Source organism: Centruroides sculpturatus, unplaced genomic scaffold (genome assembly GCF_000671375.1).
Source record: "Centruroides sculpturatus isolate CEXI.00-Female unplaced genomic scaffold, Cexi_2.0 scaffold1034, whole genome shotgun sequence".
NCBI lineage: Eukaryota > Metazoa > Arthropoda > Arachnida > Scorpiones > Buthidae > Centruroides > Centruroides sculpturatus.
This window is the reverse complement of record NW_019385172.1, coordinates 85,925-105,423: the sequence shown is the minus strand read 5'-3', so window position 1 is coordinate 105,423 and position 19,499 is coordinate 85,925. Positions and strand designations below refer to the sequence as shown.

The following is a 19,499-nucleotide window of genomic DNA, read 5'->3' as shown; positions in this document are numbered from 1 at the left end:
ATAGAATTTTTAGTTTGTGTCCTTATATGATATGTAAGTGTTTATTTTTTGTGTAAAAAAATCTTTCTTTTCGCGATATTTGAGTAATGTCGTGTCGTAATTAGGGATTATCCTTTGTCCTTATCCTTGTATAATGTTAATTATCCTTGTATAATGTTTTTTCAAACAACACTGAAGAGGAGTTGTAAACTTACACCAACCCGAAATGCATTTGTATAATCTGATGTATAATATGAGTTGTTTTGAAATAAAGTCGTAATTTTCTAACCAGAAATGCTGTGAAACCGTCTACCAAACAAGTTTTTGGATTAAAGGGACGTTATATATAGAAATTGGATAAACAGCAATCATATTACATTAAGCAATTTATCCAGTCGATAGTGCGCTGGGCAACAACCTAGACAATAGTTTAATTATCGGCCAAGTCCCGGCATTTATCTAAAGATTTGCATTCCGTCCGTCGGACAGAAACCACACCATTTCGTTTTACCGCGGTTCGATCTGGTCCGAAGTGTAAATGCGTCTTGGAAGTGACGAGAGTCCGACGGTATACGACTTTACGCTAACTGCGGTTGGCGCAATCACTTCGTTACAGAGCAAGTCACGTTTATTAATTTCGATTTTGGAACGGTAAATCGACGTTTGTTTATAAATGCATGGGACCGGGAAATGGGTCCCCTTTAGCCGTCGGACCGGCCACTGCCACCTTTTCGTCCATCGCTCCGGGTTCCACAAACTTATACCTGACGCTACCTGACCCGTTTATCCCGGCGCGAGAAAAGCTGGGAAATATTTCTTACAAAAATAGAATAAATAAGACGAACAATAAAGTTGCCTTATATTTACGGAGTGACTGCTAAACATTTTAAACTAATTTACATATATTTAATATTGTAATATACTATCGCTTGCCAGTGTTCGGTCATAAGTTCGGAAAGGAGGATAATCTTAAGAAATATCTATCAATATTATAGATTTTTTTTACCACGTAATGTATTTTTACCTATCGGGAGTTCCGGTATTCTTTAGACCTCTTGCTATAAACTTCTTAATCGAAAAGGGCTTAAATTTGTAAAGCCGAAATGCATTTTGATAATTTATAAAATATAATATTATTAAATAAGGAATTTTTATCGTCTCCGATTTTGTTTTTATCGTCCTCAAATAGACGGTGGCAATCGAAGCGTATTACCAGAAGATAGTCATATTAAATATACGTGAATTAATTTAAAAATTCCTTAAAAAACTTTTTCTATCGACCTGGCACCCGGTGTCATTGCCGTTCATTGTTTTCCGTATCCAGAAACACTGAACGCAATGCTCGGCCATAAATGTCCACGTCTTAACGGAAGAAAGGGACCGTGGGTTCGGGTCTCCGAACCCACGGTCCCTTTCTTCCGTTAAGACGGCGAGTAAACGTAGGGGAGCGACCAGATCCGGATGGAACCTGCACCATCCGGATCTGGTTGCTCCCCTACGTTTATTCGCCGCCCTCCGGGGCCAGTAGCGCCCACTTCTTCGGGTGGCGTTAGACGCCGGAAGACTCCGCGCGGCCACGACCGGCGTTGGAAGATGTCGTCCGTTCGTCGGGCCGTTTACTTGGAAACCATGCCACTTCCGCGTAGGCACTAAACACATAGATGTATCGCACACACGCCATGCACTTAGTTTAAAATCGTAGCGAAAAATAACAGAAACGGCGGCACCGGAAGTCCACCAACGGTGACGAAATTTTTGAACCAGCCAGCGAGCGAGCGAGCGAAAGCGTTGGCCCGGGGGAAAGCCGGGCAAGGGACGGAGGGGTTGGTACTAAGGGATCGAATCGCGGCGAATTTTTTGGCGAATAATCTATAAACTCCTTTTCCTTCGAATTTCTAGTTTTAAAATCTGGAAAAATCGTTCCGGCCGACGCCGCGCCAACCAGTCCAAGGCGGCGCCATCTGTCTACTGCCTTTCCGTCTAGTTACGGCTAAGCACGAAAATCCAGAGAAAACGACGGGTGGACTGATCCGTTTCCGTTCTTCTTCGAATTTACCGCTTCATCGGCGGCCTTTCGGAAATTCCCGACGACGGTCGATCGAACACCGAAACGGCCATCGACCGACGTATCCGGAACTTGCGTAGACGACCAAGCGCTTCCGTTTTCCGCATAAAATTCCCCGTTCAGTCCAAATCGGGTTTCTGGACAGGTCGGCCCGCGGAAGCATCTTCCGCACCCTTTTCGCACCTCTTTGTCACGGAAACGGCAGAGGCGGGCGGTTGTAAACCGGTAAATCCGGAAGCGGAAATTCTCCGCCAACGAAAGAATTTTCGTTTTCTATTCCCGTCGCGTGGTAATGGCAGTGCCGACGTGGGGAGCGGATTGGCCGCCGCTGTCCTACCCCCGACGAAAGTCGACACGTCTCCCCCCATCGATCGACGGAACGAAATCGAAGACGTCCGGAAGAGCCGAAACCGTCGCGTCCGGCGTTTCTTTCCGTGGGGGCGAGGAGGAACTCCCGGCGCCGGGCGATCGATAGCTTCGTTGGCTCTGTTCGGGGGTAAAAAGGAGAAGAGGTTCTCCCAACCGCGTCCCTCTCGGCGCCTTCCCCTCCCGCCGCCCGACGATGGAGACGTCCCGTTCTCCCGCGCCGTCGAAAGGGGGCGACGGCCGGTTTCCGCCCCCGCCGTCTCCTTTACCGCTTCCACCTCCTTTTCGCTCGGCGACGGACCGAGTACGCCCAAACGGTTTCTCATTTTCCCCCACCTCTTTCGTTGCCATCCATCCTCCTCTTTCTCCCCCGGCGCCCGTTTTCCCCGAATTAATTTCGAGTTTTCCTTCCAGATGTCGCGACGCGCCACTTCTTTTCGCCGCGTCGATTTCGTCTTCCTTAAGACTTCTTAATGTTTTGCCCCGTCCGACGGTCGGAATATAAGTGGCCCGCGACTTTCGTCGGCCCTCGGCTGGCCGCCCCGTTCCCGGTTAACCGGCGGTCGACGTGAAAGAAAGAGGCGCCTCCGCCAGTAAGGTCGATACCCTTTCGCGGGCGTCCCTCTCCCGGCCGGAGAACGGGTCCCCGACCGCTTCCGGTTTGGGCCGCCGCGGGACTCTCGTCCGCCCGACGGCGCCGGCCGGAAACGCTTCCGTCGGTGCGGAAGAATACCCTATGCCGGACGGGCTGCTTCGCGCCATATCCTTCCGAGGCGGAGAAAGGAGAGCGCGGAAAGCGGATGGAGATCCGCCGGTCGGTGGCTTCGCCGTTCTTTCTAGTGGACGCTCTTTTCCGTTCGTCGATTAGAAATGGCGAAGAACAAAAAAAAAAAAAACAAAAAGACGAATATCGACGGATGTCTTCGTCGGTCGGAGACGTTTCGTTCCGGCGGATACAAAAATTTACGTTTAAATATTCGCCGCCGAGAGGAAAGCATTCCGTCGGTACGGAACCGCCGTTTTTGTTTCGTTCCGACCGCATCGGTCTTTGAACGAAGGTCGCGTCGGGATCCCGGAAGAGCGCCGCTCGTCCTTCCAAAAACAGACGAAGGGCGTCGCGGCGGCACCTTTCCCCCCTCGAAACCCAAATCGGGCGTCTGGCTCCTCCAAATTCGCCGGTGCCGGGAGATTGCCTTGGCGTCTTCTTCACTTAATTACCGGGCCGAAGGACAGGCAATTCCGCGCCGATCGGCGCGCACACGTGGGTTAGCCTATAACCGCGTTAACGGGGCCGGAAGGTTGCCAGTCGATACGTCGACTGGGCTCCGGCATTGCGGCCGAGGGGAGGGAAGGCGGACGGGGAGGGCGCCTTCGTCCCGCGCCACCCGGGCCTCGGGACGGAGTTCGATGCGGGCCGACCGCGAGGTGGAGGTCCGAGGGGCCACCGGTCGAACCGGCAGTCGCTCTCTCCACCCCTTTCGTCCCGTCGTCTCCGAACCAACGAAAGGGTGGCGGGCGAGCGACGCGGCCGACGACAAACGCCGCCCCTAACCTTCCCCCGCGTACGCGCCCCGAAAGACGTAAATTTACGAACCCCGGATTCACTCACCTGGCGCTAGCGGAGAGATTCGCCGAGGAGCGGAGCGGGAACCGTCGGACGCGGCCGTCCTTTCTACACCGTTGGCTACGCAACACGCCCCTCCACCCACTGCGCGAACGGGGACGGGGAGGCCGTGACGTCGAGAGACCGGGTCACGTGACGCGCCGAGGTGGTATAGGGGGCGGTGCCCGATCGCCCCACGCATTCCGAAACGGGGAGGCGCGGAGGAGGCGGTCGAGACGGGGGTGGCCCGGGAGGGTTTCCGCCGTTAAAAATTTATCGCGCCGGCTTCTTTCCGCCCCGGACTGCCGGCCGGCGCCTCGCTTCCTTTCGAACCCGTTTCCGTTTTTTGGAGGAGGAAAGAATTTTCCCCGTGGAAGAAAAGCCGCGGATGCCAACCGTCTCTCCTCCTCGGCACCGCGTTCGGATATCGTCTCCCAATTCCGATAATTAAGCCCGGGTTCGGGTAATGCGCGCGCGATAGTGAGGGACGAAGAAGGAACCGGCGTCTTAAGCCATCCGCACCGTCTCTTCGTCGCCTCTGCGCCGCCGTCGTCGAGAGGAAGCGACGGTGCCGGTTTCCGTCTCCGTCGTATTTGGTTCCTTATCCGCCATCCGCTGAGCGGATCCGTCGGAGGTAGCGGGCCGACGCCTGGCCGTCCTGCAGACTTCCCACCCAACGAGACGGTAACGCCATCTGGTCGTCCGTCGGAAAATTAGGAAGATGTTTTCCTCGACCCTAACGAGAGTTTCCTCTAATTTCGTTTCCCGTCGCGTTTACCGAACGGAGGAAATTTTCGAAAATTGAAGGAACGGAACTGTTAGCCAATGTCCAGAAATTTCAGAACTTTTGACGTAAATAAAGTTCTGCCCTCTAACGTCGAAAATGGGCAACTCGGATTATAATTAACGGAGTTACATAAACTATTTTCTTTTTTCACTCGAAAGGAGAACGACAACGGAAAAGGCGTTTTCTATGCCATACTTTTTTACAAATTTTTGTAAAATTTTCCCCGTATTTAAAATAAATTTATAAGTAATTACTAGCATTTCAGAAAGTAACAAACGGTTATAAAATAACATTTCGGAAAATAATTGTGTGAATAACTGATGACAAAGAATTTATAAATAAAAAAAACTCAAAAGGACTNGACTGCCGATTTAACCGGAAGGCGGGTGTTGGATATTGGTGGAGAAATTTGGCAACTTCCGGTTATTAAGCGTTGCCAGTCGGACCCAAGCACAAAAACCGCACCACTCCGACGGGGAGAAAGAAGAGGGAAGCTTCGGGCACAGGCATGGGGGCTTACCGCGCGTACGGTAAGTTCGGACGGCGTTACGGATTCATGGGGCCAATTATTCTGGTCGGAAGTGGACACTTGGCGTCTTTAAAACAATTTTTCCGACTGTAAACTTCGGCATCCGCAGAATTTTTTAAAGTCCGAAACGTCAGAAAATGCAAAACAAAAAATTTGGAGATTTTTCTATACGCGTGGATGTTAATACGCGAGTGCGGGCAGGGCAGAATTTCGTCCACCCAACTCCTAGTTTAATAACTTCTGAGCCTTTTGGACGAAAATTTCTAAAATTTTGCAGGAAGATTTGCGTATTAGTAGATCGATGCTATTAAATTTTGTTTGCTAAAGACGGAAGGAGTACGGAGATAAAGGGTAGCGTTTGGTATCTCCGGTGCTGTGGGACATAAGATTTTACTCGTTAGCATTTTAATTTTTTTTTTTTTTTTTATAAATCTCGTCTCTACCTTGGAAATTAAGGTTTTTGGAATTTTATAATAAAAATAATATTATTAATATTAATAAAGTTTTAAAAATAAAATCTCGCAACGGATGTTTTAACAGTTTTAAAAATTTGGCCAAGAAAGTTACGCGACTCGTCCGTTTTTAACTTCTTAGTCGTCCCAAGTTTAAAACCTGGGACGACTAAGAAGTTAAAAACGGAGGAAAAATTAAGTAGGCGCGGATAAAAATGAATGTAAAAAAGAACGACAGGAGTAACGAAATGAGAAAGCTAATTAATAATTTATAACGAATTCGTACCATATTACTAAATAGTGGAAATCCAGTTTACTCCGGATAAAGACCGGAGATGGTAACTCAAATTACTCGATACTTAAGGAATTATCGTCGGGATTAATTATAACATTGGTTTTATTAACTACGACAACCGCATCCGTACTCGTCCTCCCGCTGCCCTAACCAGAGAAACACCAAACGCCTCCGACCGGTAGAAGCCGGCCGGTGCAGTGGCATAAAGCGAAAAGGTGAATATGGTATTATCCGCCGATGCTCTCTGTTAATCGAAAACCTCCATTTACGAATCACATTTCGCACGTTCTCACGTACGACGGATCGTCAGTTACCGGTTATCGCCCGACGACGAGATCCGCCGCCAACTTTTCCATTGCACAATTAAATCGTTTTCTGACAAACGCAATTTATCCAATTTATATATATAACGTCCCTTTAATCCAAAAACTTGTTTGGTTGACGGTCTGACAGCATTTCTGGTTAGAAAATTACGACTTTATTTCAAAACTGAACTCATATTATACATCAGATTATACAAATGCATTTCGGGTTGGTGTAAGTTTACAACCCCTCTTCAGTGCTGTTTGAAAAAAACATTATAATTAGGGACACGACATTACTCAAATATCGCGAAAAGAAAGATTTTTTTTACACAAAAAATAAACACTTACATATCATATAAGGACACAAACTAAAAATTCTATTTCTATCAATACATTTGTATCTTCCACGGCCTAACCGGCGTAAGTGGCCGACGACAATTTTCGAAACTAACAAATCTAGTCCGGCAGTGTAGGGCGGTTAAAAGCGCCCGTCCGATGAAAACCCATTCCACTAATATTTGCGGGCGGACCCAGATGCTGGGTCCGCGTGCTAAGCTAAGAGGAATAATAGAATACAATTTTATTTCTTTATTTCGGGACGGCGAAATACGTTACGTTGAAACCAGCGAGGAAATTAGTCAAATAGTACGAAGGGGGATTTAATAATTTTTCCATTTCTTTTTTTCCCAGGAAAACACTCGTTTATCTGCGCTTCTCCACTTAAATTTCCGAAGGACAAAACTATCAATAATTATACACCTACATCCTCTTCCGACAATAATTCTCGGGGGCCGTCCTCAGTGCCGCAAAGACATGCCCGATCCCCATACTTCGTCCGTTCCCTTTCGCCATCCACGCCGTTTGGCCTAAGTGCGAAAGCGAAACTCGATTCCGTCCCACCGATTTGCAAAACGCCGCGGTGACGGACGGACATACAAATCGCGTGAAAAGCTAACAAAAATTAAGGCGCAACTTACGATAAAAACTGAAAATCGATGGGAATCGTCTCCGCGCCGCCGAAACGTCCGGGAACGTCGGGAATTAGTGGCGGTTGGCAATGGGGCGCCTCCCGAAGTCCTTCTACGAGAAACCGGGCCCAGTTATAACCGAAAAGAATATTCGGTCCAACGGGAAATCCCCTACCGTTTTCTATCTCGGTGGCAATTACCGATGGCTCCTACATTCTACAGAAGGCCCCAGACCAGGAACAAAAAGGCCAGCCCCCTTTTTTATGTTTCCACCGTTTGTAAACTTAGAAAAATGTGCCCAAGTTTATTTTAATCGTATAATACACGGCAAAAGGAACCCCACCGGATTCGTCGCCCGCACTGGTCCCGTACGACGAAGTAACGATTCTCCGGATTCGTCGGTCGACTGCCGATTTAACCGGAAGGCGGGTGTTGGATATTGGTGGAGAAATTTGGCAACTTCCGGTTATTAAGCGTTGCCAGTCGGACCCAAGCACAAAAACCGCACCACTCCGACGGGGAGAAAGANCTTTTTCTATCGACCTGGCACCCGGTGTCATTGCCGTTCATTGTTTTCCGTATCCAGAAACACTGAACGCAATGCTCGGCCATAAATGTCCACGTCTTAACGGAAGAAAGGGACCGTGGGTTCGGGTCTCCGAACCCACGGTCCCTTTCTTCCGTTAAGACGGCGAGTAAACGTAGGGGAGCGACCAGATCCGGATGGAACCTGCACCATCCGGATCTGGTTGCTCCCCTACGTTTATTCGCCGCCCTCCGGGGCCAGTAGCGCCCACTTCTTCGGGTGGCGTTAGACGCCGGAAGACTCCGCGCGGCCACGACCGGCGTTGGAAGATGTCGTCCGTTCGTCGGGCCGTTTACTTGGAAACCATGCCACTTCCGCGTAGGCACTAAACACATAGATGTATCGCACACACGCCATGCACTTAGTTTAAAATCGTAGCGAAAAATAACAGAAACGGCGGCACCGGAAGTCCACCAACGGTGACGAAATTTTTGAACCAGCCAGCGAGCGAGCGAAAGCGTTGGCCCGGGAGAAAGCCGGGCAAGGGACGGAGGGGTTGGTACTAAGGGATCGAATCGCGGCGAATTTTTTGGCGAATAATCTATAAACTCCTTTTCCTTCGAATTTCTAGTTTTAAAATCTGGAAAAATCGTTCCGGCCGACGCCGCGCCAACCAGTCCAAGGCGGCGCCATCTGTCTACTGCCTTTCCATCTAGTTACGGCTAAGCACGAAAATCCAGAGAAAACGACGGGTGGACTGATCCGTTTCCGTTCTTCTTCGAATTTACCGCTTCATCGGCGGCCTTTCGGAAATTCCCGACGACGGTCGATCGAACACCGAAACGGCCATCGACCGACGTATCCGGAACTTGCGTAGACGACCAAGCGCTTCCGTTTTCCGCATAAAATTCCCCGTTCAGTCCAAATCGGGTTTCTGAACAGGTCGGCCCGCGGAAGCATCTTCCGCACCCTTTTCGCACCTCTTTGTCACGGAAACGGCAGAGGAGGGCGGTTGTAAACCGGTAAATCCGGAAGCGGAAATTCTCCGCCAACGAAAGAATTTTCGTTTTCTATTCCCGTCGCGTGGTAATGGCAGTGCCGACGTGGGGAGCGGATTGGCCGCCACTGTCCTACCCCCGACGAAAGTCGACACGTCTCCCCCCATCGATCGACGGAACGAAATCGAAGACGTCCGGAAGAGCCGAAACCGTCGCGTCCGGCGTTTCTTTCCGTGGGGGCGAGGAGGAACTCCCGGCGCCGGGCGATCGATAGCTTCGTTGGCTCTGTTCGGGGGTAAAAAGGAGAAGAGGTTCTCCCAACCGCGTCCCTCTCGGCGCCTTCCCCTCCCGCCGCCCGACGATGGAGACGTCCCGTTCTCCCGCGCCGTCGAAAGGGGGCGACGGCCGGTTTCCGCCCCCGCCGTCTCCTTTACCGCTTCCACCTCCTTTTCGCTCGGCGACGGACCGAGTACGCCCAAACGGTTTCTCATTTTCCCCCACCTCTTTCGTTGCCATCCATCCTCCTCTTTCTCCCCCGGCGCCCGTTTTCCCCGAATTAATTTCGAGTTTTCCTTCCAGATGTCGCGACGCGCCACTTCTTTTCGCCGCGTCGATTTCGTCTTCCTTAAGACTTCTTAATGTTTTGCCCCGTCCGACGGTCGGAATATAAGTGGCCCGCGACTTTCGTCGGCCCTCGGCTGGCCGCCCCGTTCCCGGTTAACCGGCGGTCGACGTGAAAGAAAGAGGCGCCTCCGCCAGTAAGGTCGATACCCTTTCGCGGGCGTCCCTCTCCCGGCCGGAGAACGGGTCCCCGACCGCTTCCGGTTTGGGCCGCCGCGGGACTCTCGTCCGCCCGACGGCGCCGGCCGGAAACGCTTCCGTCGGTGCGGAAGAATACCCTATGCCGGACGGGCTGCTTCGCGCCATATCCTTCCGAGGCGGAGAAAGGAGAGCGCGGAAAGCGGATGGAGATCCGCCGGTCGGTGGCTTCGCCGTTCTTTCTAGTGGACGCTCTTTTCCGTTCGTCGATTAGAAATGGCGAAGAACAAAAAAAAAACAAAAAGACGAATATCGACGGATGTCTTCGTCGGTCGGAGACGTTTCGTTCCGGCGGATACAAAAATTTACGTTTAAATATTCGCCGCCGAGAGGAAAGCATTCCGTCGGTACGGAACCGCCGTTTTTGTTTCGTTCCGACCGCATCGGTCTTTGAACGAAGGTCGCGTCGGAATCCCGGAAGAGCGCCGCTCGTCCTTCCAAAAACAGACGAAGGGCGTCGCGGCGGCACCTTTCCCCCCTCGAAACCCAAATCGGGCGTCTGGCTCCTCCAAATTCGCCGGTGCCGGGAGATTGTCTTGGCGTCTTCTTCACTTAATTACCGGGCCGAAGGACAGGCAATTCCGCGCCGATCGGCGCGCACACGTGGGTTAGCCTATAACCGCGTTAACGGGGCCGGAAGGTTGCCAGTCGATACGTCGACTGGGCTCCGGCATTGCGGCCGAGGGGAGGGAAGGCGGACGGGGAGGGCGCCTTCGTCCCGCGCCACCCGGGCCTCGGGACGGAGTTCGATGCGGGCCGACCGCGAGGTGGAGGTCCGAGGGGCCACCGGTCGAACCGGCAGTCGCTCTCTCCACCCCTTTCGTCCCGTCGTCTCCGAACCAACGAAAGGGTGGCGGGCGAGCGACGCGGCCGACGACAAACGCCGCCCCTAACCTTCCCCCGCGTACGCGCCCCGAAAGACGTAAATTTACGAACCCCGGATTCACTCACCTGGCGCTAGCGGAGAGATTCGCCGAGGAGCGGAGCGGGAACCGTCGGACGCGGCCGTCCTTTCTACACCGTTGGCTACGCAACACGCCCCTCCACCCACTGCGCGAACGGGGACGGGGAGGCCGTGACGTCGAGAGACCGGGTCACGTGACGCGCCGAGGTGGTATAGGGGGCGGTGCCCGATCGCCCCACGCATTCCGAAACGGGGAGGCGCGGAGGAGGCGGTCGAGACGGGGGTGGCCCGGGAGGGTTTCCGCCGTTAAAAATTTATCGCGCCGGCTTCTTTCCGCCCCGGACTGCCGGCCGGCGCCTCGCTTCCTTTCGAACCCGTTTCCGTTTTTTGGAGGAGGAAAGAATTTTCCCCGTGGAAGAAAAGCCGCGGATGCCAACCGTCTCTCCTCCTCGGCACCGCGTTCGGATATCGTCTCCCAATTCCGATAATTAAGCCCGGGTTCGGGTAATGCGCGCGCGATAGTGAGGGACGAAGAAGGAACCGGCGTCTTAAGCCATCCGCACCGTCTCTTCGTCGCCTCTGCGCCGCCGTCGTCGAGAGGAAGCGACGGTGCCGGTTTCCGTCTCCGTCGTATTTGGTTCCTTATCCGCCATCCGCTGAGCGGATCCGTCGGAGGTAGCGGGCCGACGCCTGGCCGTCCTGCAGACTTCCCACCCAACGAGACGGTAACGCCATCTGGTCGTCCGTCGGAAAATTAGGAAGATGTTTTCCTCGACCCTAACGAGAGTTTCCTCTAATTTCGTTTCCCGTCGCGTTTACCGAACGGAGGAAATTTTCGAAAATTGAAGGAACGGAACTGTTAGCCAATGTCCAGAAATTTCAGAACTTTTGACGTAAATAAAGTTCTGCCCTCTAACGTCGAAAATGGGCAACTCGGATTATAATTAACGGAGTTACATAAACTATTTTCTTTTTTCACTCGAAAGGAGAACGACAACGGAAAAGGCGTTTTCTATGCCATACTTTTTTACAAATTTTTGTAAAATTTTCCCCGTATTTAAAATAAATTTATAAGTAATTACTAGCATTTCAGAAAGTAACAAACGGTTATAAAATAACATTTCGGAAAATAATTGTGTGAATAACTGATGACAAAGAATTTATAAATAAAAAAAAACTCAAAAGGACTCTCGCTCGACTTAGCCGGCACTGGAAATTGAGAGGCTATGGAAATTGGGAAAGAAGTCCAATAATTTTTTATTTCATTATTTTATAAAATTTAAGTAATTATAAAAGCTTAAAATGAATAATTTTATTATGCAAAACTTCTCTATTTTTCAGTAAACAACATTTTAAAATACTTGTATGTGGCGCCATCTGCTACAAAACATTACTAAAAAGTAATATTATTATTATTATTATTATAAAAAGCAAGAATCTCACTTTGAGAAAAGGGGTGACTTTTTAAAAAATTGTAAATACGAATAACGAGTAAATTTTCGTAAAAGTCCGACTCCATTAGATATGGCACGTGATCCCGTCTCCCCCCTCGACCTCATGCTATTAAATTTTGGTTCATGCATTCTGAAACATTATTGCAAAATAGATGCGGGCAAACACAGAACCCACATACAGAATTTTGTAAGGGTTTAGTTTTAACTTTTGGGGTGGTACAGTATAAAAACGTCGAGAAATACAAAAATAAAAATAAAAAAAAAGGAAAAGGTTCGTCATTTAACCTTTCGCCATACTTTCATTATCTATATTCTAAGACAGCCGAAAAGTAAAAAATTAGGTGTGATAAAATTTTACAAGAATTTTATATTAAAGACCATCATTAAGTATTAGTCACTTTTAATATTGAAAATAAATTTTACTCGAAATTTACATACAACTCTCCGATCTTTTTCACGTATCGGCCCTCTGGTAAGTTGATCGAGAGACCACTGTCTGTGATAAAAATAGTGGTGATTGGTGAAACATTGATGATTGATGTCAACAATCCATGGTTAAAAAAAAAACATCGATGACGGTTTTCGGACATCGATGATCCATCGATGTTTAATTAAATTTTCAGATTTTTCCGATTACATCAAAAATAAAAAGAAAACGAAACTTAACTCTTAACTTAAAAGTTTTACTGGCATTTGTTATTGCAATAAGTGCAGTACGTGAGTATAAGCAGCTCTTACAAAAGGAACAAATTAAACTGCTAATTTATAAAGATCTCCCAAATTCACAGAATTTAATATTAAAATTTTTTGTATGTGCTTTGAGCTCAAACTTGCTCGTTTTTTATTAATAATAAGCCCGGCTTAAGAAAACAACCCTTCCGACGGCACTGAAGTTGCGGGTGTGCATAATGATTGTAATGCTAAAAAGCTAAGATTTCGATCAGTATCTTGCATGTCTTTCCAAAATGCCAAGGGGTCAGAGGTATGCACTGAAATATCCATGTTTAAGTAATGTTTTAATGAAAAATTTATGGTTAAAGAATCTTCTGATTCCATGTCACTGCTTGTGATTTTTACGTTTCTGTGAGCTCACAAATCACGGGTGTCAGTTGCATCATCGTTCTCAATCACTTCACGTTCATAGTTAATAATTGGTTGTGAGTTAAGTTGGGCGTTAATGAAATTTACATCTCTAGCACATCATGCATTACTTTTATAGTCAACTTTCTTAAATTACGAATTTAAGAAAGTACTTGAATTCTTAAAACCATTGATGTTTTTAAACGATCGTAAACACGATCAATCGACGTATGAAACCATTGATGCTATCGCGTAGCACTAGTAAAAAGTAACAAATCATAGACGAGAAGCTTGAAGCGTTTTAATAACAAACGACAAGTTTTATCCACAAAAATATTTGTTGCATAAAGTTCTCCCTTAACCCAAAGTTTCTACTTACCTAAGGCACATCTATAGTCGCCGCTTGCTTTCTCGAAACCAAAAATGTTCTGCATTTGCGCGGGACATATCATCATTTTAATATATTCTCACTAACCTACTCATGAAAAGTAGTCGCTATTTACGGATTATTTCGTAAAAAAACGGAAATAATTTCAAATTAAATATCACTTTTACATTATTTCAATTATATTTCTGAATTGTCGGCATTTTATAGCAGAAAATTTTCGAAATCAAAACGATAGCTTTCCGTAGTTGCGGCTAAAGGATAAGCGAGTATTGATGGTGATTTCCATCAATAACACAAATACTCAAAAAAAGAAAGAAAGAAAAACGCGAGAATTGACGAAATACTCGTGATACCGATGATCTGATCGCTACATGCAAGTTGAACACTACTTAGTACTAACATTTATTCGGTAGTCAAACGCATGTTATTTCTGTACTGTGCCTAAGAGGATATTCCTCTACGGTCAATATTTCTATTTTCGTATTTTGTAAGTAAAACACGTAGTCTACTACTTGACGAGCGGCGTGAAGAAGTAAAACTAACGAACAATTATTTATTGTGACATGGTCTCAATGCCGGCTGCAATTTTTTATCATATTTTTAATTTATTTCATTTAAAATAAATGCTCTCCACCTCAAATTAACAGTGGCTTGCCCCCGTACATCATACTTTTCTTTTAACAACAGAGTCGTGCCGGTCATCTATTTAACACCTTTCGGTGAAAAAGTTTTGAATTGAAATAACACAACTTTCAGTTTGCATCAGAGATTTTATATAGTTAATCGGGGACTCCTGTCTCTGAGGTTTCCATATCTGGTCTCGACTTACATCTAACTAACTTCGTTCTCGAGATTAAAGAAGGACGGACAGACGAACGATAGTGGGAATTTATAGGTCTATAATCTTTTCAAATTGCAGACCAATTAGTCGTCACATCATTGCGTTACGACAAAGCACTACGTTTTCTTTTTGTGTTGTTAAATCGCTTTGCCTCATTCGTTTCAATTAATATATTTTTTGAGTAACAAATTGTAGCAAATACATGTATATCAAATCTATACCACATTGAGTTTCGTACTCGAATCCATTCCAATTAATTGTTACGAAAATGTGGTTTTGTGAATTCAGTACTGTTTTACTTACGCAAATTAATTTCTTTAAAGGCTGTGAATTTTAATACATGATTTCAGTTTTTTTCGCCAATCTGTGATTAAAGTAGTAAAAGAAAATAATTGTCACCCGTACAAAAATAAATACAACATATGCATAAACGAAAAAAAAAAATGTATTCTAAACCCGAAAGAACACATTATTGTTAAAATTTTACGCTTTATGAAGTGTGTTCTTTGCAGGCAATATACAAGGTATTTGCATTTTTCGTGTATGGTTTGAAGGTTATTTCGATTTTTTTTAACTCGAATTTTCAATAAATACAATTTTTTTTCAATTTCAATACACTTCTGTGTATAAGCAAATGCTTGTATTTATTGAAATTGAAAAAAAAGTAATTGTATTGTCATCACTGTTTTAAATACAGAAACGTATATTGCACATTAAAACAGTACAGTTCAATTGTTTTAAGTAGCAACACGTAAAAGCATAAGTTATTTTAATTGCAGCTATTGTAAAACTATTTATTTACACATAAATTTTACTCATATTTACTTTTTATGTAGGAAGTCTACAGAGAAAAAGAAAGGGTAGAAAAGAAAAATGAAAACGGAAAGAAGGAAAAGTTTTTCTTCCCATTTTTGAATTAATGGAAGTTATTTTTAATAGTGAACCAACTATGAGAACCAACCAACATATAGCATCTGTTTATGATAAACGTTAATTAGACGGCCGGACGGCCGTCTAATTAACGTTATATGTCAGGCCCCGTCACTCACCAACCCAGCAGCCCCATTGTGGGCCTGGCCGAACCCATAATGGGCTTGCGAAAAGAGGCCTTCTTAGTGCCCACAGAACGGAAAGAGTTAAAAAAATTTAATTAAAGGATTGTTTACTACAATTACAGTCGACCCACCTATAACGTGGGTTCCTATAACGGAAATTCCTATAACATAGCGAAAAAATTGCGGCAGTATTCGTATAAAGTGATTCGTAAAACGTCGTCGCCGACTCGTGTCGCGACAAGATTGGTCGAATCTGGACCAATAGTGGATGAGCAGCCGAACTACTTTCCGCCGTCCAGCGCCACGCTACAGAAAGTTTAGGCGGGTAAATTGAGTTTGCTATCGTCTGTACAGTATTATATATAAATTATATATAAATTAGGTACTGTACATATAATTATATATTAATTATATATTAATTATATATAAATTAGGTACTGTATATATAATTATATATTAACTTAATTTATTGTAACTTTATTATAATTATATATATACTTTCTGCCGTCTAGCGCCACGCTACAGAGAGTTTAGGCGAGCTATCGTCTGTACAGTATGTAAATTAGGTACCGTAAGTCTAATACAGCACTAATTTTATACATTTCTTGTGAAAGAAACATTTCTTATTCAACGGCCATAAAAATTATTTATATTAATGATGTCTCCAAAGGTCAAGTTATTTTTCTGCGAAAAATTCGTTATCAGAAATCGCGGCCGCCGTTTCGTGTGCTGTTCCGCGACGATGACAAGCTTTGAACAACGGGCGTAGTCGAATGGTGCACACTCGGTAAGTAATCCTATAATTTTTTGTTTATAGCATAGTTTATACGGATTATTCCCAAAAAATTATACGTGTTTTGGAAATGTTGAGTGGAATTAGTCTAGAATCGGTTAATTTTATAGAAGAAAACCTTTCAAGCAGCCTTAGTCCGTAAACTTCACACGTGTCAGGCTGTGATTGGCTCATGTATTTAAGGATTCCTACAACATAAAATTCTTATAAAGTGGAACGTATCTAAGCGTTATAGGGGAGTCTACTGTATGTTATAACATAGGGATACGCATTTGCAAATGATCTATTAATTCTATAGTAATATTAACATTATTTTTTCTGCGTTGATTTTATACTGTATTTTTAATTTTCCGTTGTAATAGAAAATTACAACGGAAAATTAATAGAAAAGTAGTGCTCGCTCACCGCATGGCTGAAGGATATCAGCACGTTTCGTCGTAACGCAATGACCTCAGTACAAATCAGTTTTACACCTTCACTCCGCTCGTCAAATAGTCCGTGTTTTACTTTCTTATGAAAAAATAGGAATATTTATCATAAAGAAATATTCTTAGGTAGGTAAATAGCAACAGCTTAAATACCAAATAAATGTTAGTCCTAAGTATTATACCACTTGCATGTAATGACGTTTTCTTGTGAGTTGAAAAATTTTAGTCAACGTGAATAAGGAAATCCAATAACTGGAATGTGTCATTAAATCATCTTAAATCCTATCATAGCTACACTCGCGTGCAGCTATAGTTGCCAATTCTCCGGAATTTGGCAAAAAAATTTAAATTCTCAGACTTCTAAACTGAGGACTATTCTTCCCGTATTTACTCGATAAGACGATTAACCGATAAACTGTCAGAATACATTTGTATTTATTAATTTTAAGCCTGCTTATTAATTTTTTAAATTTTTGCTTATGACATGTCACAGATTGTCAAAGATCAATATGTAGCCTATTTGTGACAGAACTCTGAAAATTCTTTACTTGTCAGAACCTGGGGCCATATTCTGGTCACTGTCTTTGGTCTCTCGTCTCTCACAAGCCGGTCACTGATTGGCTAATCATTTGACTTAGCCAATCAGCGACCGGCTTGTGAGAGACGAGAGACAGTGACCGGAATACGGCCCCTGTAATATCTGGAATAATTGTGCTGATTCTTAATTTTTAACCATGTCCAGTAATTTCAATAATTGCATTACGCCAGGTAGTACAAATTGGCGTAAAGGGTAGTACAAATTGGGCAAAGGTACAAACGGGTACGAAGTCTGCAATTATGAACTTTTTCTTCATAAACCTGATTATTAAAGCCAAACGAACTGTCGAATTATCGGGCTGTAAGCTTGATGAACACCGTTAAAGCACCGAGGTAGACAAATCAAGAATACTAGAGAGCAAAATAAATACTGTAACGCATCTCGAAAACGAACTAGAAATCTTCCGGGCTACCGGCGAAAAAGCACATAACATCCGTCTTATCTTCAATGCATTAAAGACGATTTCACCCACATCAATTGAATCAAAAAAGGCCTTTTCGGTAGCAGAGCTTTTCTTTAGTAAAATAAGAATTCATTTGAGTGATCCGAGTATTGACTATCTTTGCTTTTTAAAATCTTATCATAAAAATTTACAATAATATTTTGTATTATGTTTTATTTGAAAAAGGAAAATTACCTTCTAACTTAGAAGTTTGATCTAAGTTCATTTTTATTTTTTAATTCTCAACTAATTCAAAGGCATTTTTGTTGTAAACAGTTTCCAAGAAACTTTAATTTTGTAATTTTTTTTACATATTTACACAGCATTATTAATATTATTATTTTGGAGGTTGCAGGACGTATTAAGTTACTTAAAAATGAAAAATAATTATATTATTCGACTTCAAGATTTATTTTATATCTTAAAAATAATTAATTATATCCAGGGATCCCTGGAAACAGTTTACTTTTTTCCCGGAATCTCGGGACAAACAAAAGACCGGGAAATGATAAACCCTAAGCGCCACTATATTATAAGCGGTGCTTGACGTTCACGTTTTAGAGATGAAAACTTCGGCCGTAACGTCGCTATTGCGGACAGCAAAAAATGTCAAATCTCGCGGAATCAACTCTTAGGAAGCTGAGAAGCACGCATTTAAGTTCTCAGGCGGGGGTAAAGATTAAAAAACAAAATTTGGCGTGGTAGTTGTGTATAAAGGACTTTATACACATGCTTTAACTTTGGTAGTTAAAGGTCGAAGGGATGAGGAGATGGAGTGGGTCACGCGCCATATCTTGAGAGTAGTCGGACTTAACGAAGATTTTACTCGTTATTAGCATTTACAATTTTTTTATAAAATTCATTTCTACTTTTGACATTTTATAGTATAAAACTGTATAATAAAATCTTATAACAGATGGCTCCACACACAATTTAATTTATTTGTGATAATTTAAAAATTGATTTTTAAATAAAATCCCCGAATAGCCGGAAAAGTTAGGTAACTGATTGCTAGACCTTTTAAAGTCGTTTGTTTATCGGTCACATTTTCATTTTTAATTTTCCTTTTCAAAAGCTTCTAGATTTTTTCAAGCGCATTGTTGCTAATTTGAAACAAAATTTGTTTTCTCTTTGTTTATATGGGATACTAGTAGGCGCGCGGCACAATCATGCCGCAAATGTAGTGTATATATATATATATATATATATTATACGTGATATATTGTCTATACTAAATTCCTTTTATGTTGAAATGATGTTATGTTTGTTTTATAGTCTTTCTATGGAAAGTATCAATTTGAGATCAATGTCACGCGTGATCACTTCCGATAAACCAATCAGCACATTCCGGAGGCCAACGAAAGACGGGCTTGAGTACGGTCGAAACATCGGCAAATCACGTGACCAACTTAGTGCTACTAGTCTGTCTATCTATCTATCTATCAAACAGTATAATGTGATGTTATAGTAAACACTCTAGAAAAATTACTCATATAAGAATTTCTCATATCATATTTATTAATATATTACGAACATATTTTGCGTTTCGCTTTAAACTTCACACATTAATATAGAATAAAATTTTACTATTTTTACGAGTTTATATAATAATACGAACAAAGTTAAATATTTATATTTATTTAATATACTGTAGTTTAAAAAAAAGTTAAATAAAATATAATATTTCACATTCGAAATAAACACCTTTATTAATATTAAAAAATACTTTACATTTTTTTAGAAAAACAATTACCTATTATTAATATGTCAATATTTACAATGAGTTATTACTATCACAAGATATATACATAGGTTAAAATACAT

General features: G+C 44.0%; 1 protein-coding gene across 2 annotated transcripts in view; it reads right to left on the bottom strand.

Annotated features, from left to right (window-relative positions):
• Positions 1 to 6,487, bottom strand: part of LOC111635724 (zinc finger protein 585A-like) — a 46,560-nt gene extending 40,073 nt beyond the window's left edge. The window contains exon 1 of one of the 2 annotated variants that reach the window (XM_023380784.1): positions 6,068 to 6,487. Coding sequence is in view for 1 of the 2 variants with exons in the window: in XM_023380783.1 (XP_023236551.1) it covers positions 4,020 to 4,215 (196 nt within the window). In the remaining variant the exon portion in view is untranslated. Of the gene's footprint in view, positions 1 to 4,019; positions 4,960 to 6,067 lie in introns of those variants that run through there. The other variant, XM_023380783.1, reaches the window with a different exon arrangement.
• Positions 6,488 to 19,499: the final 13,012 nt, after the last annotated feature.